The 27,985-nt window shown below is 48.2% G+C and overlaps 7 protein-coding genes across 7 annotated transcripts; 3 read left to right on the forward strand and 4 right to left on the reverse strand.

The window, feature by feature from the left end:
• Positions 1-775: 775 nt before the first annotated feature.
• On the forward strand, positions 776-991 carry N7481_008635 (uncharacterized protein; the record flags this gene model as incomplete). Its single annotated transcript, XM_057267854.1, has 1 exon — positions 776-991. The coding sequence occupies one exon, from the start codon at positions 776-778 to the stop codon at positions 989-991; it is 216 nt and encodes a 71-aa protein (XP_057118531.1).
• A 1,635-nt stretch (positions 992-2,626) lies between these two features.
• N7481_008636 (non-ribosomal peptide synthetase) lies at positions 2,627-7,654 on the reverse strand (the record flags this gene model as incomplete). The annotated part of the gene is made up of 3 exons (XM_057267855.1): positions 2,627-6,623; positions 6,679-7,491; positions 7,632-7,654. 3 exons carry the CDS (start codon positions 7,652-7,654, stop codon positions 2,627-2,629), a joined length of 4,833 nt encoding a protein of 1,610 aa, XP_057118532.1.
• A 6,052-nt stretch (positions 7,655-13,706) lies between these two features.
• N7481_008637 (uncharacterized protein) lies at positions 13,707-14,350 on the forward strand (the record flags this gene model as incomplete). The annotated part of the gene is made up of 2 exons (XM_057267856.1): positions 13,707-14,164; positions 14,224-14,350. The coding sequence occupies 2 exons, from the start codon at positions 13,707-13,709 to the stop codon at positions 14,348-14,350; spliced, it is 585 nt and encodes a 194-aa protein (XP_057118533.1).
• Positions 14,351-14,503: 153 nt separating this feature from the next.
• On the reverse strand, positions 14,504-16,204 carry N7481_008638 (putative C6 transcription factor; the record flags this gene model as incomplete). Its single annotated transcript, XM_057267857.1, has 1 exon — positions 14,504-16,204. The coding sequence occupies one exon, from the start codon at positions 16,202-16,204 to the stop codon at positions 14,504-14,506; it is 1,701 nt and encodes a 566-aa protein (XP_057118534.1).
• Positions 16,205-17,247: 1,043 nt separating this feature from the next.
• On the reverse strand, positions 17,248-20,820 carry tcsB (putative sensor histidine kinase/response regulator TcsB/Sln1; the record flags this gene model as incomplete). Its single annotated transcript, XM_057267858.1, has 8 exons — positions 17,248-17,341; positions 17,396-17,535; positions 17,585-17,708; positions 17,758-19,265; positions 19,378-19,954; positions 20,024-20,590; positions 20,642-20,676; positions 20,737-20,820. The coding sequence occupies 8 exons, from the start codon at positions 20,818-20,820 to the stop codon at positions 17,248-17,250; spliced, it is 3,129 nt and encodes a 1,042-aa protein (XP_057118535.1).
• A 1,633-nt stretch (positions 20,821-22,453) lies between these two features.
• On the forward strand, positions 22,454-24,312 carry N7481_008640 (acyl--CoA ligase; the record flags this gene model as incomplete). The annotated part of the gene is made up of 4 exons (XM_057267859.1): positions 22,454-22,727; positions 22,784-23,112; positions 23,175-23,277; positions 23,333-24,312. The coding sequence occupies 4 exons, from the start codon at positions 22,454-22,456 to the stop codon at positions 24,310-24,312; spliced, it is 1,686 nt and encodes a 561-aa protein (XP_057118536.1).
• A 1,181-nt stretch (positions 24,313-25,493) lies between these two features.
• N7481_008641 (sugar porter family MFS transporter) lies at positions 25,494-27,155 on the reverse strand (the record flags this gene model as incomplete). Its single annotated transcript, XM_057267860.1, has 1 exon — positions 25,494-27,155. One exon carries the CDS (start codon positions 27,153-27,155, stop codon positions 25,494-25,496), a length of 1,662 nt encoding a protein of 553 aa, XP_057118537.1.
• Between the last annotated feature and the right edge of the window lie 830 nt (positions 27,156-27,985).

A 27,985-nucleotide genomic window follows, 5' to 3' on the forward strand; every position in this document is an offset into this window, starting at 1 on the left:
TGTGGTGAGACTCAACAAACCGGGGTGATAGCCAAAGATAGGGTGTGGGTTCTCGGCATCGTCGACGCTGTCTGCTTCGAAGAACGCGCCGGGCAGTTGGTGCCCCGTAAACGTGGCAAAGGACGTACAATCAGCCATATTGCATATGCGATCGGTAAGCTAGTGATATGGAAGAGAGAAAAGAACAAGATAGCAAAGAAACGCGAGGTAAGAAGGGGGCGACGAAGAAGAAAAAGTGATGGCTCGGACTAGATGATGTTTATATATGTTGTTAACTGAGGCTGGTGCAGATCAGGAACGAAGCCGCACCATCGGAGTTAGTTCCCGAGAGATCTTCTCAATGTATATATAGCTTCACGTATTCCCTCTCGAATAAGATCTCAATCGATTCCTTTGACCAACAACGACCAGCAGCTGTCTGCTTCTTCTGCAAGTTGATTCACACTAGGAGCCTCCCTCCTGAATTTTGTGGTTCTGTGCCTGCAAATAAGATGCGCTTCTTCACGAACGCGACCACGGTCGTGGCTATTGCGTCTCTGGCCTCCACCCGACATACCATTCCCTACGATAAGGTGCCGTTCATCAGTGGCACTTTTTTCTATGTGAACGGCCCAGCTGTGGCCAACCAGACTTCTACCTACCAGGTTCCTTTTCGCCGTCTCGGTATGGCGGCTATTATTACTGGGCAGTCAACAACAACACCGTCAGTGGCTCCAATTTCACAAGCCCCCAAATGCAGCTGGGATAAAACTACTATCCTGACGGTGCCTTCACAATGTATCCTTTCTTTGGGGTTGGTGAGGGTAACCCGAAGCCTATCGGCAAGATCAAGCTCTTCGACTCTTGCCAGAAGCCCAGCATAAACAGGCGCAACCATGCCCGCGACTTCGACCACTGCCAGACCGAGAAGTCTGAGGGGAATCTTAAGAAGATTCTGCATATTATCTTCGGGAACGAGGTCTTCCGCTGGACCATAAGCGATCCCTACTAGCCTTTTGGCGAAGAAGGATAAGCTGTTGACCAACAGCCACAGCATTATCCACCTTTCCCTGCCCACCTACGCTGCTATTGTGGTTGGTGACTCCTTCGATATGGCCCATGAGGACTTCTACAACATCAATGCCTAAACTATCTCTGAACTTCTAGAGGGAAAAAATATCTCCTATGGTACGTACATCGAGTGGTACGACCCCATCACCACCCACCATAGAAAAAAAGACTGCAACAACTATCTTCGACGGGCCTATCGATGACACTAACCCAGTCTGGTGGGCTCAAGTCTACCATCACCTGGACGTCCCCGCTCTGATATTCAGCACGTACACATCCGAGTACGAGCGCTGCGTCAAGCTGTACGACGCCAACAACCCATAACCTGCCCGTCTACTCATACTACGTGCCGGAAATGGTCCACAACGCCCATAACCGTATGTCCAACAGCGATTACGTGCACCAGCCTCAAACGGTGGGCGACTGGCTTAATTACTTCCTGGACCTTTACCGGCCCGAACTCGAGGCTCAAGGAACTCTGGCCGTTGTCACTTCCGACGAGGCTACATAGCAGAACGATGTCGACAGCTCCCCCAACAACAATAACCAGATCGCCAGTCTATTATTCGGCGCTGGTGTCATCTCCGGCACTCATGACGACACGTCCATCACCACCTACGGCCTTCTGCGCGGTGCTATCCGGAACTTGAGCCTGGCTCTCTCGGTCGTAATGACGCTATCACCACCCCCTTTACAGCTACGGTACCACCGACTTGGCAATATTCATGAGACCATAGATGTCTCGAGGAGAAGTGTTCTGTAGCTAAAACCTGTCAATAAGTATCAGCAACCAGCACTGATGGCGCAGGGGTTAGCGCGAGGATTTGCAGTGTCCTAGGTCGGGCGTTCAAATCGCTCTCGGTGCTTGCTTATTTTTTTATATTTTTTTTTTCTCCATCCGTACCATATCGGGCAGGCTACGATATGATTAACTAGCCGCTTCTATCTCTTCATAGCTGGCCGAGCTATATCCTTTGCTAACCTTGAAGCCAGCTTCAAATTTGAAAACTAACTCAAGATATTAATTCTCAGCACATTACACAAAAAACAATTCCACTACCTACCCTACATAACTTCAGACAGGCAATCAAAAAGGTAAAAAGAAACAACCCTTTTACTCATTAGGCGGCCGCACGATCGCGTGGGATATCAAGAATTAGGAAATCCTTGTTCTTACAAACCACAAAAACTCCATCCGATGGAAGCCAGGCTCTGATCCAGATAGCCCCTGAGGTTCATAAGAGAGACTACGGACACTGTCATCACTCTGACCATTACCTGGACATCCAGCAAGAATATCTAGTTTTGGCGCCATGTTCCAAATCCGTACACCGTAGCATGCAATACAGATAGAAAGGAAAATGGCGTTTGGTGGTAGGCTATAGGTGCGGATTCCTACAAGCATAGGACCAAAATCGGTGAATGCCTACAATGTTCGCAGTAGAATTGAAAGTATGCGCAAACTTGAGCTCTCCATTTACAAACACGTAGAATAAATAGATATATCAAACCATGAACACTCTATAAATGCCGTTGTATGAAATCACCGGTAGGGAATCATCTCAAAGTTTCAAGTTTATACCCGCTTCCCTTCAAACCCTTCGGCAGGCCATCCCTGAAGTGTACCTTTATCCTCTACGTGGTCACCCGACAGGACCAAAGTGTGTTCCAACAGACAGGCATCTTCCCCCATCGAAGCCCCGGACATTAAGCGGGATCCAGCACGCATAATGCTCCGGTCGCCGACCGTCAGAGTATGTAATTCGAACTCACCACGAGAATTCAGATGGCAAACCAAGCTGCAATCATCAACAGCCACGCGGTTACCGAGTGTGAGAAGGTCAGGCTCGGTAAAGTAGACGTTCGGCGTACCATTGGCGTGGATCGCGCAATCTTTTCCAATATTCGCACCCAAGAGGCGGTAGTACCAGGATAAATAGGCCGAGCCCGTAATCATAGGCAGGAGACCGGTTCCGCCATAGCAGTCCTTGATGAGTGTCTCACAAGACAGGAGGAATTGCCATCGTTGGTTATAACTGCTCTTGTCCCAATGAAATTCGCCCTCCTTGCGACGACCCATGACGATCCACTTGACGCATATGACAATGCCCAAAGCGATGAAGGCCTGAGCACAACTGATGGCCGATAAGAAACCGGCCAGTACGCCATACAAGACAAATGGCCGCCAAGCTCCAATATCGAATCCAGCCGCATTGCTATGCTCAAGACAGGCGCGGAGACATAGAAGAGCAAATACTACACTCAGGAGCCAGTACACAGTCACGACAACAACCGACAGAACAGAATAAATGACAATCTGCCAGATGCGTAGCACATAGTAGCTGGAATCCTTCCGGTAAAACGCACGACCAAAGGGCTTGCAGGTGTCCGCCTCAGTGATATTCGAAACGGTCTGCTTCTCATTTTGAGTCTTCTTTTCCATTCCTTTCTCGTTGTCGCTGCTGCTATCGCCATCGGTGCTGCTGCTGCTGCTGCTACCAACAACAGTGGGGGCAGTTGAAATGGGCACCGAAGACGAAGTCGGGAACTGCACAGCATCACCACCCTTGCTACCGGTCCAGATGGTATTCGCTGGATAACGACCATTCCGACGAAGCAAGGCCCCAGAGCCGATCATTGCCTCACGGCCGATTGTGACACCAGGGGAAGCGACCACGCGATCACCAACCATGGCACCGTCACCAATAACAACACGATCACGGCCATAGCCATCGGATGTGATAAGGGTCGAACGGGATCCAAACACGACATCGTTTCCGACTTCGATGAGATCAAAATCAGGGAGTGAAGGGCCTACACTGGGCCAGTAGATTCGCTTCCCGACCTTGCCACCAAGGGCACGGATAGCCATTGAGACTAATTCATAGTGACGGCCGACTAGACGGGTTAGTTCATGAATATCGCCAGATGGGAGAATCTCTGCTAGGACAGCGGTGCGAATCTTCTGCAGAGCGCTCTGCTTAGAAGCAGGACTGGGCTTTGGCTTGCCACAGATGAGATCGAGCAGTGATTTGATGATCAGAACTGATGCGAAAAGCACGATCGGGCCACCAATAGCACGACAGAGCCTTGCGGAAATGTGGAAGCCAATTCGCTGGCCACTGGTATACCATTGCAGAGTTGCCAGGAACATGTCAGGTTGGGCAACCGGGAACTGCCTCACCATCGGTACAAGACCACCCATCCAGGTGAGACGGGCAGCGACCCAGACCAGGATTTTGATGGGCATAACAATTAGAAGGGCAAACATCCAATGTGGCTGAGGAATGCTGGAGCTTAACAAATCCCGGTTCGACTCATCGGCATCTTGAAGTTCCCAGCTTGACGAGTTGGGGCCGATGCAGGTGTTCTCCGGTATATCGGCGCCAGGGGCGAGGATTGACTTAAGACCGATGGAAGAATCTCTACCAATGCGAATTCTCTTGAGCAGCATGGATGTGTTGCGCTCCACAGCAAAGGGACGACATTGACATGTATCTAACACGACATTGTCACCAATTTCAATCAAGTCATACTCTCCAAGCTTGGCAGATGGGGGTATAGTGACATTTTTGCCAATCTTGACACCGAGTAGACGGTAGAACAGCACGCGAGACCAATTAAAGTGATTGAACATTCCTTTTCCAAACACCTGTATTGCCTTCTGGGTCAACCACCACCGAGTGTGATAGGGTCCCCACATAGGGTAAATACCCTCCTTGTAGCGGCCGACAACAAGCCACTTGAAAAGAATCGTGCACATGGGAGTCACAATCTCACCACTGACACGAGCGGCTAGAACGGCTAGAACAATCAGGATCAATCGACCAATGAGTAAATCGCGAATGGGAAAGCGGAGTGTGCCTTCAGCAACGACATATGAGAAGACAAGCCACTGAAAGGCACGCTTCATTGGGAAGAAGAAAAGAACGGGGAAAAGGTGCAAGACCATCACCAGCGGGTTCGTGCTGCTGTACGTCTTTTCACAGCCGGGTAATTCGATCTCCTCTTCGTTGCCTTTAGCAGCCTTGATCTGAACGGCTTCTATGATCTTGTACTCAATTTCACCGACAGTGCTATGGTGGAAGAGAATGTCTCCAGCCAGAAAGATCCCAAAGTCACGTCGGAGTTGCGAAACAAGTCGACCTGCGCTCAGACTATCGCCGCCAGCGGTGAAAAAGTCGGTTATGGCAGATATCTCCTCTGGTGCGCAAGACAAGGCTGTGGCGAAGACCTCGCGGATCCGGCGTTGGATGGGTGGCAGGCTACAGTCTGAGTTTTGAGCGCGGATAGCCTCGTCAATGGCTGTCTGGTCGGGATTTCCGTAGAAGTCAAGGGGCATGGGCCCCCTCAGAGTAGTGATGCGGGAGGGGACAAGATAGCCATCAAGCTGCTCGCGAAGGACATTAGGAGTGAGTTGATAGTCGTCCGGGTTGTCGACGAAGAGAACAGCTTGGGCGAATCCATCACGTTCGTTAATTTGAATATGTACTTCGGAATCCTTAGCGATCTCTCCCAAGGCGGAGCGAACAGCGTTGCGGTCAACAGCACATTTTTGTTTCAAAATCGAAGTACCCAACGGAGTGCCGTTGGGTGGGCAGACAGCTTCATAATGACGATCTCCGAGGGGTGTCTTCGGTGTCAACGACTCCAATGTGAGTCGCTCGGCAAGCTTAATGCGCTGGATTTTGTTATTGGACTTGGGCACACGATCCATATATACCACGAGGGCGGGCCACTTGGGCTGATGAATAACAGGCTGTAGCGATTCGTGCAGCTGGCGGATATCTGGCCTAGGTGTGCCTGGGGGCGTCACAATAACAATTCCCACCACCTCCTGGAGTACTTCATCGGGGACAGAGAAGGCCAGAGTCTCAGTAACGCGACCGTATAGCGGAGAGCCGGGATGCTTGGCTGCGGTGAGAACTGCGTCTTCCACCTCGACGGGAGAAATGATTTCACCACCACGGTTGATGACCTCCTTGCTGCGACCGGTGATATAAAGGTAATTCTCAGAGTCAAGGTATCCAAGATCACCGGTGTCAAACCAACCAGCCTCATTCAAAGTACTTGTATCGATTTTCCCCTCGGCGGTCAGATATCCTTCGAAGGCAGGTGATCCGCGAACGCAAATATGTCCAAGAGTTCCGCTTTCCGAGACCGGTTTTCCATCGTTCAAAATGGCAACTTCGGGACCGACAATTCGTCCCGATGTGCCGGGACGGTCAAGAGTGTAGTTCTTTGGTGGTGCTGCGATGGGCATGCATTCAGTCATTCCATAGCTGGGGAGGACCGAGCAGTTGAACGCTTCACGAAGTTGTAAAGCAAGAGTTGGGGGTAGACCACCGCCAGCGTTACAGATAAACCCGATTGCACTTTGACGAACAGCATCAGGGCGGTGCTCAGCTTCGCCAAGAATCATCTGATGCATTGTCGGCGTGGCGTAGTACCATGTGGGTGTCATGGCGAGTGATTGCACAGCATCCCAGAACATGCTGGGGTCGAAGGACGGGCAGCATATCGTAGCCCCACCGGCGAGAATAGGAGAAAGGATACTGCGCATTATACCTCCACTGGTGTTGTTTAGTACAAATATCATGTGTTGTGGTATATTGGTGGGGAACATACACATGGTTTAACGGCATCATGTTGAGGCAAGTATCATTCTCAGACAGTTCCACAGACTCCATCGTAGCGATCGTACCCGCGATGAGATTGAAGGTTGTAATTGGCACCAATTTCTTCTTGCCACTCGTGCCGCTAGTAAAAAGGATGATTGCAATGTCATCCCCAACATTTGGTGCAAGAATTGATGTGCTTGAAGTGTGCCTTTCTGAAACAACACGAAAGGTCAAGTCTTCCAGCTGCTCAAGCCCAAATACTGGACGAGCACCGTTGTCTAGTTTCAACTTGCCAATATCATTTTCCAAAGCGACAACAGCATCAGCTTGCACCTGCTCAATATCCATGTGCAGTTGCTCTGGCACCGTGTTTGACGCCATAGGAACAATTGCATACCTGTTAGCGAAGGCAAAAACCGCAACTGCCATGAGGAGACCATTAGGCAGTATGACAGCCACTCGAGGCTTTCCATTGGATAAAGACCCCACAGGGATATGGAAGCCTTGTACAAACTGACGGATAGCAAAATGCGTCAGACTTTGACCTGTGCTGGGATCAATGAAGCCGGCACGGTTGTCGGTTCCTATCAGCTCGGCGATACTGGGAGTAGCTTCCTTAATCTGTAACCTGAGACGATGAATTGCTTCATTGTTCTCGACTTTTTCCAGCTCTGGAAGGGATTTATAGATATCCTGGAAGGTCAGGATGAGCTCCCGGGTGGGCCATTCGCCGGAGTGTGCGGAAAGAAGAGTTGAGAGAATATGTGGAGAGTCAGGGTGGGAGGCGTCACTTCGCAGACGACGAAGCTGTTCCAAAATGCTTCCAGAATGTCAGCCAAGAATGAAAGAAGCTCAAAATTTGAATAACGCAAAAATAATGCAAGATAAGCCGGGAGAGGGGTTAAACCATTCGATAGAACAGATTGGGAAGCAAGAGAACATGGGGCTATTGAAACTTACGAACATCTTGGCAGATCCGCCATTGTGTATCTCCAATAGGTAATTTCTGTGCTAGACAAAGATTCACCAGACTTTTTACTAGATCTCTCACGATGCCACAGAAAAAGGGGTTAGCGGTGCCTTATATGGCTATGAATTCTACTCCAAAAGACCCAAGATCCACCGGCAAACTTGGAATTACCTCATGGACCCAACTCCAAGTTCACTTTCTCCATACGGGGCAAAATGGGTCAAGACTGATATGAGTCCGACCCATGGGGCAAGCAGGTCTCCAGTCCTAGTTTAGACCCATGGAATGACCGCTCTCATTGGAGGGCATATTCCATCGAGCTGAAGAAGACGATAGTGATACATCTATGATTCGCTTTGACCTTTCCCATTAACTATTTTGCGTTGTAGATCTGACAGTGGGCGACTTCAATTCCTGTTGGTGGATACATCAAGGGCCAGTCCTACATAGAGCTACAAATAATATAATTGGGGGCATTGGTAGGCATTCTTCGCATTGAGACCCACAGACCCTAGAGGTTACAGTCGGGCCCCTGTCGAGTTTGATCGGCTGGGTGCCTGAAGGCTGGTTCTTCGAGAAGATCTTATTCTCCATCAAGCAGCTGAATTGTACATAGCTCGGAGGGTCTGTGGCCCGTGCTGCATGTTCTCGATATTAAGTGATTCCACCAAGTTTGAGGTAAAACTTATCCCAGATCATTCAAGTTGGTTTTTATATACCTTCTAAATATGAGCCTGTGTCAATAGTATATGATACTAGTACAAGTCTCGACCTCTATACCCTGTATTATCAAAGGCATTACATCCGAGGTACAATTATCGCAATCACTAGATCACTATCAGATGAATGGTGGTTCGAAGATCATCGCTGGTGATCTGCACGTTGAGGCAAGGCCCACATGGGTACGCACCGGAGAATCCTTGGCAAGACTTGGCAGTCGTACCCGTTTGTCCTCGGCCTGTATGTATAAAATGGTAAATGCTCGGGACGATCATAGATCGACAGGACCTTGGAAGTTTCCAAGGTCTCAGTTTGAACGAAGGTCCACTTTGTGGCGGACAGCTCTTCCAATCATCAATCTAGTTGCCTCCAAATTGTATCAATGCCAAGCTTGCTTCCCACCGATCTTCGGGACCGCTCTTGATTTGGCGTCATGGGGGCTCGGCTGAAGAATCTCGACTTGTACAGGACGCTAACAAATCAACTCCCACTCCGTAAGGCAGGCTCATCCGTTTGATTAGCCCATCGTCCTGAGATCATTCTTGGATTGCGTGCTCCCGCTCAGCGCATGCCGGTGGTACACCGGCGAAGCCCGGCTTAGAGTACTTCCGCGTTCTCGGTCGGGAGAAGAAAAAAAAACTCGGGCATACCGGCTGAAAGCTCGGGATGCCACGGGTGCGACCGACCATGTTCGGCAGGGTTCTCGGACTTGTTTTTTTTGGTGTTCAATTAATCTAGTGCACACTGACTGCGGTATACCATCTTACCGAGGGGTTATGTACATAGTGGCTTCAAAAAAATCTAGAGGTCGTTTCTGAATCAATGCGCGGCAGCTCGCACCGATCCAAAACGCTACGTTTTTTTATACTATTCCCGTAATGCCCCTTTTGGTCAGTTACACCGGCATAAAACCCAATGTGACCCATTTTCATTATTTGAAAATATTGAGTTACGGAGTGCTCCGTTCGCTTCGAAAATTCCATTTGACCACGGAGCGGAGGTGGTGGAATGATTTCGGATACCGCCTACCACTTGCTGATTGTTTCTCAATGTGGCGATGGTTTGGAGAATAGTGCTCATCTTATCATGCGTCATCTTAGTCGCGATCCCAAAATGTGCAAGATCGTCCTCAATAAGTGGCCACAACCACCCTGTGGGAAAGATCGGCAACGGAGCGGAAACCGGACGGATCAGATCGTATATCTTATCAGATGTCGTTAAGGATCCCGAGTTAGGGTCGGCGGGATGGTCGGCAAATGCGGTTTGATTTTGCTACCACCCGCTCTTGTGACATCGGACCGGAGTATCCATGGATTGACTTGATTCGCACGAAGTATGGAATACGATAATTGGATGATTTCTCCGAGCCCGGTTTGCTTAGAGCCCTGGAGGTGTTGCACTGTGAATGCCAGTCCCTGGCAAACTAGCCAAGCCCCATAAAGTGGCATGCTTAAGCGCACCCCCCCCCCCCCCACCTGATTTTTATACTCGGTAAATATTTTGCACTCTGACGCGTCACATCCACTGAAGGAACCGTGTTCCACTCAAATCTAGATGAACCTCAAGTTTTGAATTGGAGCCAGGCTCTCCAATCTCACAGCAGAGAAGACTTTGCATCCCATGCTCCGTACTAGCCGAATATTACCAGCATTGATGACCGTAAGGCTGAGATTCCCGACTTTTGGTCCTCACACGGTCGGTCCATACCCTTCTCAGCTCTCCCTCACTCCTAGTGCAATAATATAATAAAATCTCCGGTAGCGGCGGCAGATGACGAGCATCGCCTCAACCTTGAAATGCCAAGACCTGAAACAAATTGTCCGCATATTACTGCAGCGCCCTACATAATACCTGAGAGTATACTATATATTCCTTTAATTCGTGGGCCCGACTCATATTAACGTTTCAGGTATACCACAATACTTTCTATCGTCATCCGATGCATTTTCACATGCCTATGGCAAGTGATTTTCTCGCAATTTGTGCAACTTCGCCATCACTTCCCTTAATCCTCGATCACCCAGGAGTGTTTTTTCTATGTATAAATATTTCAAGCTCATCTCATAGTCATAAAAATCAATCCCTAGTACTACTTAACATACTCGACATCTCTTGCACAGCTGAGAAGTTGATACTGCAAAGCCTACGTGGATATCCCGCCCGAAAGGAGCGTCAAAAGCCAAAAGATGCACCCGCGGGCTTCGATTGGACACCTCGTTGGATACTCCCAGGATTACATGTTTTAATATGTCATTGAATTCTTCAAGTTTGCCATCGACTTGGCCACGGCTACCTTCAACTTCATATATAAGCATCCTTTTCCGAGCAGAGTGGGCATCTGAATGATCATTTCTTCGAATGTTAGATTTCTGCCATGCAATAATTCATTACTATTAGAATTAATTCGAGTGAAAACTGAGGCATTCATATTCGCTTTTGTCAGTGATAGTACACTCTACCGCACTTATTGAGTTCGAAAGATAATTTAGGAGATGCGCCCACCGAGTTCATCACCGCTATGACCCTTTGTCATTGTATAAAATTCGTGGTACGTGATTCCTGCATAAAAATTGGCTATTTCATCAACGCCAATCAAACCTCTTTCCCGGCATTGAGAGCCTAGTGAACTTATCATTAAGAAGACTTCCCAAGTCCATACGAGTATCCCCCAGGCCCAAAAGCTCCGAGTCTAGAGCTCCGGATTAGATCAGCTATCACCTTCTCTCTCCCGGCGATCACCGCCAACAGTACGGAGTACGGATACATCATTCTTGATCTCCCATTTCGTACCATTTTCGGGTTTGCTCTCTCATCCCGAAGAACTATATGGTTGTAAAGGGATACTTATCTTGAACCTATCGCTACAACAGCTCAAGTGATTATTTCCAGTGAACAGTTGTCAGTTGCTCTTCTCATTCATGGTGGGTATGGGAGGCTTAGTAACTTAGTAATTTGTATGGTTATCTGTCTAACTCTGTACAAGTATGTACAGAGTCGGGAACCCCAGCTGTGGCTAATTTATCAAGTATTTCAGCGCTTAACCGGGTCCATAGCAGATCCCCAGCCTTGGAATTCGACAGCGCTGGGCTACTGGGTAAAGGCCTTCCTAGAAAGTATTAGAAAAGCTTAGTTGTGGTATCCACCTCACTTTCTAATTCACGTTTCTAACACTTGTCCAGAGTTTCAGGGTGCGAAAATTTCAAGGGATATTGCATATTCTGGAACACTGAGAAACTGACTAGAACCTGATTTAGTTCCTGAGCTTGTCCTTCTTATTACGGGGCACGATTACTGATCTTTCATATGATCCTGTATCGGGTGCCAAGGGCCCCCTCTACCACTGTGGACCATGAGCCCAAAGTCTATTGATTCCAAAGCCCACTGTGGACCCGACCAGGGCTCCAAGAGACCGACTCAATTTTGAGTATGTATCTGAACTAGCCTCGTCTGATGTAAGAACTCTAAACGGGATTTTCTACATGTCAGCGAGCCTCGTACGGAGTGCAAAAAAGCGAAAATGACGGAAAGCAAAATTGTGGTCTTGGCACCAAGGCTCGGGAGTCCCCCTGTTATGACCGAGGTCTCGTTTTATCCCTTCATAAATAGGGACTGTGCCAAGGACTACGCGGGCACGTGAAATGTAGGCCTGCTCCACTCGTCTAAATTGCCCACACAAATATGACAATCCAGGAGCCCAGGGGCATATCATAGTCCCGTGCAACGCCAAGGGGGAAAACGGTCAGGACAAACCTTTATTTTCCCACCGTGGAGAGAAATGCGCATAAGTACTCCCCATATCGAAGTCAGGGTTATGCCCTTGGCTACTAAATATGAAGTAGTTCACATTGCCAGGCAATCTAGCCCCCTATGGCGGTGGGGTCATAATGCGTCCCCTAAGCCCTCCAGGGCTGTGGACTTTTCTACGAGTAGCTACGAGTACATATGTATGTATGTTGTACACATGTAGCAAGACGATCACTGTCACATATTGACAAACACGGTCGTTGATCTTACCACTTGGACAGTATGTACTCCGTACGGAGTACCGCACCATGACTCCACTCCATATAATGGGTTACGATCTGCTCGTGCTCCGTACATAGCCTTTTAACAACTTGGATATACTCTTTCCGGACTCGAGGTGGACGAAATAAATCAAACATTAGAGCTCCTGCCAAATAGTTACTGGTATGTACTATACTCAATCCTCGTAAGGAGCCCGTGAAATGCTCGGCGGGGCCCCATCCCGGTACCTACTCGTATCTCGACCTTTTTCAGTCTGAGTGGCTAGTAAGAGGGAGGCACTACTATAGTAGTAACGGCATATACCTAATGCACCCGTCTGGCAAATTCCCACTGGTAGGTGCCAGTGGTTAGGTCACACGGAATAGTTACTACTACTAGTACAAAGTAGCGAATTGTACTTGTACTAGGTACCACAGTAGCAGTAGTTATTTTGTCTGACTCATATCTCAGTATATGATATCTAGAGAAATTATACTGTTTTGATTGAGAGGAACTTTTAGTTCTTTCACATTAATGATATCGTGAAGCTCACTCCTCCATACTCCTAATATTATAATTTTTCCAATCTTCCTTTTCCGCGCCAATAAAAGCGGAACCGCCCGGTAAGCTGGAAGTGACGTCACCACTCGCCTCTTTCCCGACATGCCCGGACAGCAAAATCGATCTGTTTCTTTTATTTCGTTTCGCATTTCGAATTCGAATTCGATAGGATGCTCTTATCGACTCGCAAGTTCTTGATCCTGCATGCCCATAGTGACAGGGCCCCGCATCCTCATGGGGCAATCATCTCCCGATAATGAACAATCAGCCCCAAGCGGCCAATAGTCTGGATTCAATCAGCCTGGTCACTCAGATTCTCTGCTTTTCTATCACTTCGCCTCTGATTGCTCTGAGGCTACTTGCTCGGCTCAAACTACATCATTCATTTGGTGTCGAAGATGGTAAAAAATGCAATACATCCAGCCATATGTTTTCGCGCTTCCCGTTGCTGATCAATATTTAGCATCCTGCTATCTTGCATGGGTATGCAATCTCGAGAATCGAGATTATTGCATCCAAATAACTAACGTACCTTAGATTCTCTTCTTAGGACATTGTATTTGTACCCTATTATGTATACACTCTCTTTCTGCGTCCTGTCAATTTTGATTGGGCTCGCTGATGAACACTCCAATAGACACCTTTTCCGACGTGCCTTTTTCCCCCGATAGTAATACCCCCTCGGCTACTCGGCTTGACCTTAAGGTATCTTTAAAACCATGTTTTAATCAGCTATATATGCTGATGAATTGTCAAATTAGATATTTTATATCGCAACGATGATCTACGTTCCGATGATTCTCCTTGTGAAAACCTCTCTCATTTATACATTGATTCGACTTTGGAGCCCATACCGGGCTAAGGTCGTATCTCTCTATATCTTCCTGACCATAATAATTGCCTATTATATTATTATTCTGTTCGTGAAAGTGTTTTCCTGCACTCCAATCCGCCTATTGTGGGAGGTCAACGATTTATCTGGGTCATGTCTCAATCGTTCTGCTATCATCATTGCCGACTCTGTGACTAGTGTGACCACTGATCTGGCTATTCTAACATTTCCGATAGCCCTCACCTGGGGATTGCAAATGGCTGTCTCTAAGAAAATACATGTTATTGTCATTTTGGGCGCGGGGGGCACTGCTATTGCATTCAGCATCTACCGGCTGGTCCTTGTCGTTCATTACAGAGATGCCCCCTTTCAAAGAGATCTCTTTTTGAGAATCCTTCTCTCCGAGTAAGTTAACAAAATTATTTCCTTGGACTCATTCTGTCACAAACATTTAACAATTTCAGTAACGCCGAGGGTGGCCTAGGTCTCATTTGCACTTGCATTCCGGCTATAAATAAACTAATTAGTCATTTGAAGCAGGAATACAATAAGAAGAGGAACTTGAACAAGGGACAATTTCAGCTCGTTTGATATATGGCACCTGGCCAACATGGAAAAATTAAGCCAGTCAGCTGGCAGAATGGTTAACATGTATATTGGGGGGGCTTATCCATTGTTTATAATCCAGAAATCAAGACCCCGTTGCCAACACCTGCGCCATAATATTTTCGTGTATTCTTTTTTTCAAGGTTCGAACCAGCTTTCACCACTTGCTGAATGAAAAATGTCCCAGTCTGAACAGTGTAGGTACAAATTTGGATCTTCGAGAAAGTCGAATCCAGAGTCGGATGCGAGCGGAGGAGAAAATATTCCATCTAATGGATTTGACTGGAAGTCGGCAGGTAAAGAGGTTTCGGCATTCTCAACAACCATGCCACTAAGCAGTCCATGGCATATATTCAGACTGTCATGGGCAGCTTTGCGTATAGCCTTCTCGGGAGGGTTGCCTTCAAGTAAAGCCCGGACTCGCGCGGTTGCCATGTTGAAAAATACATATCCCTTGACATTCGTTTCCCCATGTAACATCCTGTTTTCTGCATATTTAGCCACCTTTTGAGCATCCTCCATTAATGGTATCTGGCGAGACTGGTTCTTTTCTTTGGCAAAATGAGAAATACTAGATTCCACAGGCAGTCTGGAGGTCAACTCTAGATATATCATCAGAGCCCCTCTCGTAATGATATCTCGAAACATACCACCACCATTTATGAGCACTCGGGAGTAAAGACTGTCATCAAGTAGAGAGACAAGTTCTAGAGAAACTTCGAGGCATACCTGTTGTGAATGAGTGTATATTGGAGAGCTTTTGGCCTTGATTGCATAGGTAAAGTGAAGACAAAGAAGAAAGCGGCGGATGAGGTGGCTGCAAAAGCTATGTGCAAATTGATTGAACGGAGTTTGGCGTTGCAGGGTGGCAGATCTGTTCAGCGCACTCGCGGCTTCGCGGCATGCTATCTCTAGCTTGTGTCCAATGGAGAGAACTTCATCGTAGGAAGGCTTCACATTCAGACTGTTGACAATGCGAACGACAGTTAACCTGAACCCAATTGACTGTGCCAAAACACATTGAAAAAAAGTAGGGCTTTCTTGCTGGGATGGACTCCCATCTTCTCCTAAAATTGTGGCGTGGTCGAGGTCTTCATCGCTCAAGTCCAATGGTGGTCGGGTGGTGTAGTCATCGTCCGTAACCATGGGCGCCATACCAGAGTCCAAAGCGGAGTGCGCATTCATCTCCAAAATTGTATACCATAATCTTCTTCGAACTTCCCTTTGTTGTATATCCATATCTCGCAAAGAGCTCGGATCTTGGTGTAACCCCATCTGCATTGCCATTCGCATGAGGGTTCCTGCCGAGATCCACACCAGATCTGCCCCGACTCGGTTTACTTGACGAGCAAGAAGCAAGAGACAGTGGATTTGAATCCCTTTCAGTGTCAGTCTATCCTTCTCGAATGGGGCTGAGAGCCATGTTTGAGAAACGCTGATCCAAGATTGCGCCTTGGCCGATATGTCCTTGCGAACATGAGCTTCATTGTGCAATGTGCCGGAAATAGACATAACAAGCAGAAGAACTACAAGGAAAGATGTTTTGGTGTTTTGTGGTTGCTCGACATGACTGTCATACTCCTTTTTGAACGAGGAGAAATGCAAGACCCTGTAGCAAGATTCAAAAGTGGAAAAATAGAGACTGATCAGATCCTCAATGACTTCAGGTTTGGGGATTGACTGGTATATATGTGTCGGGATAGACTGCCGAAATGGACGCTGCTTTTTGGCCTCCCGGGCTAATTGCTTGCATTCGGTCATGAGTTGCGAGATCGGGTCTTGCTCGCCACTACTAGACGGCTGCGTGTAAAGTGACTTGTAATCTTCGGTTGGGCCCATTATAGAAAGCTCAGACGCCTGTACAGTTTCAGCAGGAATGCCAAGAACAATATCTCGAAACCCGATTTTCTTACTAGAGGCATTGTATTCATCCAGTGCCCATGGCCGAAAATCCGAGTCTTGGACATAATGCCATGTATTTGGCCAAAGGTCACCGAGTCCCGCTCGGATACATCGTTACTTGACTGTTCAACAGATATAGGAGATTGTGACCTGGTCTCGTTCCCTTCGGTCGCTTGGCCAACATGGGATGTCTGCCCAGCGTTGACGTGATCCGCATAAGTGCAAGACGGGGCGCGGTGGGAGACGCATTGACCACACGGCTTATTTCGATCGCACCGGACTTTGCGGCGGCGGCACTCAACACATGAATGCGCAGGGCGACGGCGCTTTCGGATAATTCTGGATGGTTCGGACATGATCGTTATAGATTAATGGCGAAAGAATTCCGACAAAACAAGAAGGAAGGGGGGGCTTGGAGACAAATCGGAAATATCAACGTTTGTCGGCGGTTGTAAGTTTAAATCCGATATGACCGACCCGACGGAGAGAGAGTTTCATTTTAAAAACTTGAACAACCTTGGAAGCCAAATTGAGGCGTGAAATAATGAGTAACGACCTCGGAGTACCTGAAAGCGTATATATACATATCAGGAGAAAACTGTCTGACGAAGGTCAGAACCATGAAAGTGGTGACGCATAGGCACAAAATACTACCACTAGTATCCGCCAGGTGGAGATCCAGGAGAGGGCAAGGTAGCAACCCGCCGGGAAGGCAATCTTGGATGTCTAAGGCACCTGGGCTGCCTCCTTTTAACTTGTCCCTAGTCATTACCAGCACTCCGGGGCTACTAGTACTAGCAGCCCTGGAGGAACGTTCAACCTTGGAAGTTGGAAATGCCGCGGCGTCTAGTAGGAGAAAATGCTAACTAATACATGAATACACTACTAGTAGCAAAATATTTGCCCAGGTAAGTTCAAGTTGAGTTCGAAGAAAACATGCTTTAACACGCCGGGTGCTTGTACAAATTGACTTGTTTCCACTAGTTATTAATGTGTGAGTTGCCTTCCAGCTCCTCCGGGATGGTCGCAAACTTATTGAGAACCTGTTTTAGTGCAGGGCGGCGGATCGGTTTGCTAGGGTTGTTATTAATTACAAGGTCTGCATTGAAGGCAGCGACGGCTACTCACCTGATAAACATATCCATACCCGACTCCATGCATTCCTTAATGTTACTCTCTTCTGCAAAGGCACTCAAGGCCACGATAGGGGCAGAGTAGCCCATTTCACGAATGAGTCGGGTGCTTTGAAGGCCATCCAGGTTTGGCATCTGAAATATTTAGTAACCAAGGGCTTCGAGGTTAGGGGAGGAAACGTACCTGAATGTCCATGAAAATCAGATCGAAAACGAGTCCCTTTTCCATGCTCAGCTTAACGATGTCAAAAGCCTCCTGTCCATCCTTCACCATCGTGATATCATATACTTCTTCAAGGGCAAGCATTCTACTGGGTATTAGCGACTGGCGACTGGACGGAAATTCCTTGAACATACCGCCGAACAACTTCTTGATTGACCGTGTTGTCCTCGGCAACCAAAACTCGAATCTTCCGAGGGTCTTCGCTCTGCGTCGTCGGGCCGTTCTTGGACCGTGGGCCCTTGGATGCAGACGATGCAGGCGATGCGGGAACTGTTGGGGTGAAGAATGGTTGGCTCAGGCCAACCAGTCGCGGTTGGATATCGGACTTGTCAAAGCCAGGAGCTGTAGGTTCGCTTTTCAAAGATCCGTGATTAGACGTCGTGCGTGCAGCATTTGAAAATCCATCCAGAGACAGAACACTAGGTGTTCGTGAGCCGGGAGCACTAGAGTTGTGAGTACTTGGGGCCAGCTCCTTGACGAATTTCAAAGGAATCCGTAGAGTGAAAATGGATCCTCGTCCCTCCTCGCTATCCACAAGGATGACACCATTCAAGATCCGCGAAAGCTGCGCGCAAATACTCAGCCCGAGGCCGGTGCCTCCATATTTACGATTTAGCCCCAAGTCGCCTTGGACGAACGGATCGAAGACACGTCGATGAAGGTGTGCAGGAATGCCCGGCCCGTTATCCTCCACCTCAAACTGGAAGAACAACGGTCGGAAACATGATTGATCTGTTGATTGCCTTTCTAGGCTATCCCGGTGATATGTTTGGCTATCATCCGACCCACTACTCGCTTGAGGCCCTTGCTTTGGAGAACTCGAGCCCTCTGAGGCCAAGGGACCGTCAAAACACCGGATTCGCACTTCAACTTTTCCGTTTTCTGGCGTGAATTTCAGACTATTGCTGACCAAGTTGATCAGAACCTGAAGGAGGCGATGTTGATCACCCCAGAGGATCATATCCATGAGCCTTCCTGGCGGATCTGACTCAACACTCTGTTCATGGCACATCGAATACTGGTTCGCGAGCTGATCCTTTCTACCAGCCATACAGTTGACACTGAAGTCAATTTTCTTCTCGTGCACCTGGTTCTGAAAGATTATGGCCAACTGCGATCTAACATCAGAAAGCCTAAACTCTTTCTCCTCGAGGTGGATGGCCTGTTCAATTTGATTTTTGCTGAACGTCAGCAAGTCATTCAAAAGATGAAGGAGAAGATCTCCAGATTGATAAACGACCTGGAGAGACTTCTTGATTCGAGGCAGGTCGTCTTCTCCCATGCAAACGGCACACATTCCTAAAATTCCGTTGAGGGGTGTCTTCAACTCGTGTGAGATATTGGCGATAAAAAGTGTTTTGCTTTCATTGGCAGTCTCTGCCATTAATTTAGCCTTCTCCAGCTCCCTAGTCCGCTCAGCCACGCGCTCCTCAAGGCGGTTGTATTGAATTGTCAATTCGTCTGACATTTCGTTGAAAGTCCCGGTAAGCTCCGTGAGTTCGTCCGTCACACAGTGCCGCCGCTCTTTGACTCTGCCCGGTATCTCAAAATTATTTGGTGGGTTTCTCTTCACCGAATCGTTAGAAGTGTTCAGTCTTTCCATGAGTCCTTTCGAGCGTTTTACCCATAGTGAAACAGTGCCCTTTTTCGTCCGGTTCATGAGAGTTTTCCGCTCCATTCATCCTGCTCATGCTGTCAGAATTCTCTTCATGGGAAGAACGAGGTTGATTTAGCTGTAACACTTGGGGCGCGACCGACTTCTGCGCGGCCTGTCTGAGTCTTCGGATAGGAGCAACCGCCCAATGAGTGAGGAGAGGCACCGTGAGAATGATAGCACCAGCTGTTCCGAATACACAGGCAAGGATAATTTTGCGTAGTCGAACGACAGACGCAAACGCCTCTGCATGGGTTTCTTCAACGATGAGAATCCATTGTACTAAGGGACTTTGGGGCCGGATTGCGCCAACAGCCACATTAGATCCTTCCTCATTTTTAGTAGAAAGACGGCTGATCGACTTGTTTTCGTTTTTAGAAGACTGGCGCATGATTTCCAGTGCGACCACGTACTTGGATAGCGGAAATGAAGTGTTGGTTGAAACACCGACGTGACGGCTGTTTTGGCCAGGTAGGGGTGTTGGCTCGAAGATATAGTGCACCTCTGCATTGGCAAGTTCTACTGCCTCCGGGCCAGAAGTAGCGGTTGAAGGTTGGGTTGTGCTGGCAAAAGTGTTCTCTGGCCTGGATGGCCCCAGCAAAAGGGCCTGCCCCGTAGTTCCAAGTCCATCGCGTGAACTTATGACATTCTGAACATTTGTCGCACTGGCTACGACGCTGTATGCGAGTTGGGATTAATACTTGCAAACAAAAAAAGCTGAGACATATCTGTGAGGCTGCACGTACGTGATGAAGCCTAGGAGGTCTTTATTTGATGTGTTGTTCACAATCGGGACGGTTAAAGAGATGAGAGAAAAGGAACCGTTGATGGTAAGTGGTCCCAATAGTAGCGATGATCCAAGGCCAAGAGCATAATCGGGAAACGCAAACGCAGAAGTTGAGTTCTCCTCATTGGATGAGTTTGTATAGGTGAGGTTCGGGTATAGAGTTGATGGGAAGCCGAGATCCGTTGACCCCAGCTTGACTGAACTCCCATTCAAGTAGTTATATGGGAGGGTAATGTCCGGGATGCTTTCGCTGGTGACCTTGAGCAGCCTTTGACTCGAGTTGCCCTCTTTGGGGAAAAGAATCGCCTGGTATAAACTCAAGTACCCTCGGCTTCCAAGTGCTGACTGTAAGTCCGTAATGGCGTAAACCCAATTCTCACTCGAGTTGTTTCCTTCATTGTAGCGACGGAGAGCGGACTGAACAAGGAGACGCGTCGAGATCGTTTTGCAGGTTGTTTCGAGAAGATCTAGGTTGGAAGCGATTTGGCTGGCTTTGATGGTAGCAACGAGTTCGAGGCCTTGAGATCTGGGTAAGGGTCAGCAATGATGTGGGAATTCAGGAAGGTGAATCGTTTACCCTACGTCGACCACGAAGTTGTAGGTGGTAATCCACTGCGCGAGATGTTAAATCGTCTGCTCGGCGGGCGCCTTCGCTGGGACTGGGGCACTCACCGTCGCAATCGCAAGAACTGCTATCCCCACCACGGAAGTTAAAAGCACCAGCAGCGCAAGCTGCACAGCGATAGGAACGCGCATCCGTTCGCGGTGGTGCCAATGTAGTTCATGGGGGAGATAAGTCGTCGGACCGGGGTATGTATTATCGGTATCTGGTCTTTGGTGCTGGAAGATGAGACGAACTTTGAGCAAAGTTCCATGCGAAAGAAATGAATGGAATAGCTCTTCCCGGTCAGGTGCCCATGCAACATGGCTGTGCCCAGACTGCAAGGTTCTCGGGTATTCCGGCCTAGTAGACCTGTGAGAAGTGGCATCCCGGGGTGGCGGAAGTGATTCTAGACTGGACTAGATCCATTTGACAGTCGAAAATGGGGCTTTGCGGCCGTCAACTAAAACGGGTGAAACTTGCCGACCCCTTTCCACCGAGCAACCCAGACGCGTTAACTTGGGTAGCTGTCAAACGCGAAGATTTATGCTCTGAAACACAACCTAATTTTTTGCAGGTAGCAATCAAGAGTAGAATACACCCCGATGGGGCAAAGAGCCGGCATTGTGATGCTAACTAATCTCCGTCAAAGTTTTTCACCAATTCCACGACGGAGTTTTGGCTGTGGGAGGGCCCTTGTGTACGCAGAAGTGGCAAGCCATGTTATGTGGGGAAAGATCTTCTTTGGCGGCTTCAGATCCCGAATAAGATGTCTGCAAATATGAAGTTCTGGGATCGCGAAGAGAGAAGAAGCATCTCGCCGGTGGCGAGCGTTGCCAAGACAGGTGGCAAGAGTTGTGAACAGGGGGAAAAAAAAAAGAAAATTTCGTTTCGTTTCGAGGCCATTCAAGTTTATGAGAGCCCTACAGGCTCTGGGACTAGAAATCAATTAATCTAGGGCGACTGTTCTCGCATACAAATAAATGCGCTTGTATTTGGAGAATGTTCATGGTCAGATCAGATCAGGGGTATTGCGTTGTTTTCTGTTTGTTTGTTTGTTTGCTTTGCTTATTTTCATGAAAAACCGACAGGCGACCGAAGCAGAATAAACAACTTTTTGATTCGGTCATGCCACAGAGTACGCTCCGGAAAAGTCACAGTGCAATCAATGGATTAAGTCCAATCAATCACCATTGCAGATAAGGATCCTTCGTGAAGGGAGAAAAGGCGGCGGAGCATCCTCCGGTCACTAGAAATTCCCCGCAATCCCCGCTCGGCATACTTCTAGAGTTAGTACTAGCAGTAGTAGATACAATTGAATCGACCCAAGTGAAAGAGTGTTTTGATGTTGAATTAAATCCTTCCAGCGTCTTGCGATTTTTACACAGACTGCGCGATTAGACGTGCGTGTACTGCAAATTTCCATCAATGTGCATTTTCTCCCTACTTGTGACCATTGCCTGCAAGACTGTAGACCGAGGGCCGAACACATTGTCGGCAATCTCACCGAGCCGAGAAACTCAGCAGATACTAGTATATTTTTATGACCCCGCTCCATACTAGTACATCTCATAAATAAATCCACTAGTAGCACGATTGCACCTTCCATCAACTTAAAACGCCAACCCACCAGCAGGCTCAGAGAGTAAGAGCTGTAGAAGAGAGTTCCGTCGCAAAATAAACATCCGAGTAGTATTTTCTCAAGCATGATTTTCAACTCAAAGCATCCGGATATATCAGGTATAAGATGCCTAATTTTATCTGATTGAAGATTTGAAACTAACTTGAATGACGTTGAATGCAGTGCCGGACCTCACTTTATGGGACTGGCTTTTCGAATCTAGCAGTTCTCCTCTGCAAAACAAACATCCTTCTACTCTTTCTGGATTCACGAATGCGACCACCAAAGAGCGGGTCAGATATGACGAGGTGAAGGATTACGCTACGTATCTTTCAACAGCCTTGGTGCATAAATTAGGACTTGCCGCAGGGGAAACGGTGGCACTGTTCAGCCCAAATTCAATATGGTATCCCGTTGCCATGTTTGCGACTAATCGTATTGGTAAATTGTCTGTCCTTCGGGGGTATTGGCTTTAATATGCTGAATAACATTTGAAGGAGGTCTTATCTCCGGTGCTTCCCCTGCCTATAATGTGGAGGAAATGACCTACGCATTACAAACCGCCCAGGCCAAAGTTATTATGACTGCGGCCTCATCGCTTTCCGTTGCAGTGCCAGCTGCCAGAAATGCGGGGATCTCGAATTCTCATATCATACTTCTCGAGGGTCAGGCTGATGGTTTCTGGACTGTCAAGGATCTTCTAGCATTTGGCAAAAAATATGGAAACAATCAAGTCACACCTTATCAAATTCCAGCAGGAAGGACTAACCGGGATGTCTGTGGATTTTTGAGCTTCAGCAGTGGAACTACTGGGCTTCCGAAGGCAGTAAGCTTGTGAATCCACCTTTATCCTCCCACGATAAGAGCTTAACACCAGTCACTTCATAGGTCATGATATCGCATTCGAACGTAATTGCGCAGTGCTTACAAGTTGCCCAGATAACTGCAGATAATCATAACAAGGTTTTAGCAGTGCTTCCACTTTTCCATAGTAATTCACCCTAAGTCCCTACTATCTCACTGTTTTGCTGATAAAAAAAACCAAGTCACTGGTCTTGTGCACCAGATGCATCTTCCCCTATTCAGAAATTCAGAGGTTTACATGCTGCCTACATTCACAATGCAGGCTATGTTAGAAACCGTGGTTCAATATCAAATCGCTGAGATGCTTCTTGTTCCACCTATCTTGATCCGCCTTTTACGTGACCCAATCGTACAAAATTACGATCTTTCTCACGTTCGCAAGTTTTCTTCTGGCGCGGCTCCATTATCTGCGGAAGTCATACTGGCCCTGAAGAGCCGTTTCCCTCATGCCGGTTTTAAACAGGGCTATGGCATGACAGAATCCTGTAGCTGTATTACAGCACACCCGTTGGATAAATCTACATACGAATACGCACACCGAGTTGGAACCATTGTTGCAAGTACCGAAGTCAAGATCGTGGACCCCGATACGGGCAAGGAGCTTGGCTATGATATGCCCGGAGAAATTCTTTCTCGAGGTCCACAGATTGTAATGGGCTACCTCAACAATGAAAAGGCCACCCGAGAAACCTTCGACGCCGAAAACTGGCTCCACACTGGCGATATTGGATTCATTGATTCAGAAGGCTTCATTACGATAACCGATCGGATCAAAGAAATGATCAAAGTCAAGGGCATCGCAGTTGCCCCGGCGGAGTTGGAAGACCTTTTGCTTGGGCACCCAATCGTCGAGGATGTAGCCGTGGGTGCCATTCCGGATGAATACACAGGCCAGCGACCAAAAGCGTACGTCGTTCTTAAACAAGATATTCGCCAGAACAAAACTCCCGGTCAGATTCGATCGTTGCTGAATGTTATTATTGACTATGTTCGTAAGAACAAAGTCCGCCATAAATGGATCACCGAAGCCGAGATGCTAAATGAGATCCCCAAAAGTGCCAGTGGAAAGATACTTCGCAGGGTGCTACGACAGATGGAGAGTAACAAAAATACGAAGGGGCGTCTCATAGCTACTCGCGGGGAGATCAAAGCCAAAATCTGAGTACCATGGCCTTTTTTGTCTCTATTTCTTTGATTATATCCATCTTGCGAGGATTAAGACAGCTGTGAGCTTTATGTAAAGCAAAGCATATTCATAATCCGACATATTCAATAAAATAAATGCACCGGTCGCAGAATAGATTCTATATATCAAGAATAATGCTAAACCTCAAAAAGGTCGCAGATAAAGAACACTTCCAAGGTTATAATCAGACGCCCTACCTTGGCTCCTAATTTCTTAGTGGGAGATTTGATCTCTATTTTAATTGTTATAGATACCATGGGTTTTCGCATATCATCCAGAGTCTGAGTGGCTCGACATTTCCCTCCGACTATCCTGCTTCTTTGCTCGCATCTCTACCTTCCTGCTCTCGTCCCGAAAGATCAACGGCTGATGTGACCAGTACCCAGGACAAGTTTGACCATAAGCAATACACCTCTTGCAATACGGCTTTTCCTCGTCGCACTGGATTATTATCAAAAGTAAGGATCGGTTACACTCTTCGTTTTAGACAGGTGCATACCTTGACCTTCCTCTTTCTACATAGAAAACAGCCCGTGCTTCTTACTCCAGCGTAAGTCATATCTCCCGGTGGCTCGTTATTTGATACTAGAAACGGGGAGATTCGCAGTTTGGACAGGCACTATGCAGTGTCGCCTCTGGTGGGTTTGGGGGGATGCTGTGGTATATGGTGTTTTCAAACCTTCATCTCGCTTCCCACTGGGGACCTGCAGGTTTATAAAATTGCGGCTCTCCCGTATTACATATTGCGAAGGACTTTTTGATTGCCTAGCCCCGGAGGAGCGAAGGGTATCACAGCCCGATGACCCCACTGTTGCAGACAACAGACGATTTTCCTAATGCAGCACGTCGCTACGGTATATTAACCAATAAAATTCGTCATTTGATGTCCTGTGGGGCAGTATGCGAGCTCTAGACTCTACACTTGGAAATACGGAACGAAACGAAGTCAAAGATAGATCCGGTCTATTAATATGGAAATATGCAAGGTATTCTATAAATACATTCCGCCGTGAAATGCGTGACAACTCGGAACTCCAGGCCCAAGACATTGCCTATCGCAGAATTCATGCAATCATGAATAATGTGGCTTTAAATAAACATGCCACTTCAATAAAGGAAAGAAGAAGGAAAATTGCGAAGGAACAAGGGCATACCGACTATGCGACCTCGGCGTGCTGGTGACCTCCTTGCTCCTTGCGGTTATAGAGAGTCTCATCCCCGGTCCATTCCTGGCGAGGGGGAAGCTCATAAGAGCTGCTCTTCCAGGGAGTAACCTTGTTGACGTACATCCAGTCAAGTTCCTCCAGGGTGCGGCCCTTACCCTCGATAACGAAGAAGTAAACGACCAGCACAGCCAGGAAAAGGCAACCAGCGAAGACATAGCCGTAAGCAAAGTCAATCGAGTCGGTGATGAACGTAGTGAAGAAACTGATAAGGAAATTCCAAGCCCAGTTGGAGGCAGTGGCCAGAGCCATACCCTTGGCACGGTACTTGGAGGGGAACAGCTCGGCGGCAATGGCCCAAATCATAGGACCCCAAGTCATGGCGTAGGCAGCAATAAACAGACAAGCAACGACGATCATGCCCTTGCCAACATTGGGGGTGTTCTCAGGGGTTTCGATGTCCAGCATGAAGTGACCAAGAGAGGAAAAGATCATGAACATAACAAACATCCAGCACGCACCGAAGATAAGAGACTTGCGTCGACCGAAGTTCTCAACGATGTACAAACCACCGAAGGTAGTTCCGAAGTTGACGGCACCAAGAATAACTTGAGTGATGAAGCTGTCAGAGATACCAGCACCCTGGAAGATGGTGGTTCCGTAGTAGAAGAAGTAGTTGGCACCGGTCAGCTGCTGCAAGGACTGCAGGACCATACCCAGGGCGATACGGTAGAACATGCGAGGAGCAGTCAGGAACTCGTTCCACTTCTGTCCTTCAGACTCAGCTTCGAACTGCTCGCGAATCTCATCCATCTCCTCGATAATGCGGGTGTGGTTCTCGGGGATACCATAGAGTTTGGCCAGGGTACGCTGGGCACTCTCAGCCTTGCCGTGACGGAATTCGAAACGAGGGCTCTCGGGAAAGAAAGCCATGCCACCTCCAAGGACGAGAGCAAATAGGAAAGTCAGGCCAAGGGTGATGCGCCACTGGGCGGTACCATCGAGGGTGTGGGTTCCCAGATTGATGCAGTACGCAAGGAAGATACCAAGGGTAACAAACAGTTGATAGCAACTAATCATTGCACCACGGATATGACGAGGGGCACTTTCACCCTGGTACATAGGGACGAGCAAAGAGCAGCCACCAACACCAAGACCGGTGACCCAACGGCCAATAACCATCTGCCACCAGTGTCCATCGGGTGAAGAAATCTGGACGATGATACCGACATTCAAGATAAGACACCAGACAGTGATAGACCACTTGCGTCCGAGATAATCAGCGAGAGGAGCGCCAACGAGGGCGCCAATCAGGGTACCAATAGAAAGCAGACCGACGATGAGACCCGAACGAACGGTACTGAATGCATAGTCGCCTGAACTGTTCTGTTCACCGTAACGCTCCAAGTAGTTGCTCATTTCCTGGAAACCAGAAATCTGACCAGTATCGTAACCGAAAAGGAGACCTCCCATGGAGACGAAAAGGGCCATGACGAGGGAGCGCAGGGTGATGCGCGGGATTGGAGTATCGACGCCGGCGTGCTTCATTGGCTTCTGAACGGGGCTGTTCTGGTAGGAGGTGTCGGCACTCGACTGGAGAACACCCTCTGCCGGGGTGATAGACTCCCCATGGTGGGAACTTGATTCAATACCCATGATGATGATGGAGATGAGGGTAATTCTCTGCCGGGTGTAGTTGGTTGACGATTGGTTTACCGGATGGATAATCTATCAGATATACTAGTATCCGAGAAAAACCGTGAACCCCTAAAGTTTAGAAATGAGAAAGAAAGCAGGGAGGGAAGTTGCCCATGGGAAAGAAAAGAAAAAAAAAAAGAGAGAAAAGCAGGACAAGCAAGGGCTTTTTAATAATTTGCCAGCAGGGACAGGAAAACTCAACGCCCGTCATTTCGCCCATCATTATTTGCCCACAATCCGCCCCGGGGCACACAGAGTGGAGATGTGGAGAGGCCACCACGCTGGCAACGGCTCTGCCACGAGTGTCTCTCGTTTGTAATGCCCGCCAAATGCCCGATGACAACAAGGAAACCGGCCGAAGCCGACTCGCACGGCCCCGAATCCACCGCCGGCAGGGGAACAGCCAGCCAGAATCGGTTCCAGCGGACGATCGGAAGCGGTTCGCCAGTCATACGGATAGCCGAAGTGCCCCGGCCGGGGCAATTGCGTAGTACGGAGTAGGCGAGGGGAATATCGGAGTGGCGAACTCGGCCTCGGGACGGGGTGGGCGTCGAGACAGCCCCAGAGATGCCGGGATACTGGCTTGGCTCGGCCATCCGACTCGGCTCTGGCCCGATCAGGATCAGATACGAGATATGTATATCTCTATCTTTGCTCTGGTGGGATATATTCACCATGTTATGGAAGCTTAACATTCGTATACCACGAGTTGTTGCTGTACTGTAGTCGGGTAATTGCAAGTGGGCCGGATGCCCCGGGTTACTCCAGGCCTCCGGATGTTCACCCAC

This window comes from Penicillium waksmanii, assembly GCF_028829765.1.
Source record: "Penicillium waksmanii strain IBT 27052 chromosome Unknown utg000008l:1.0-5622682.0:1.0-5626561.0, whole genome shotgun sequence".
NCBI lineage: Eukaryota > Fungi > Ascomycota > Eurotiomycetes > Eurotiales > Aspergillaceae > Penicillium > Penicillium waksmanii.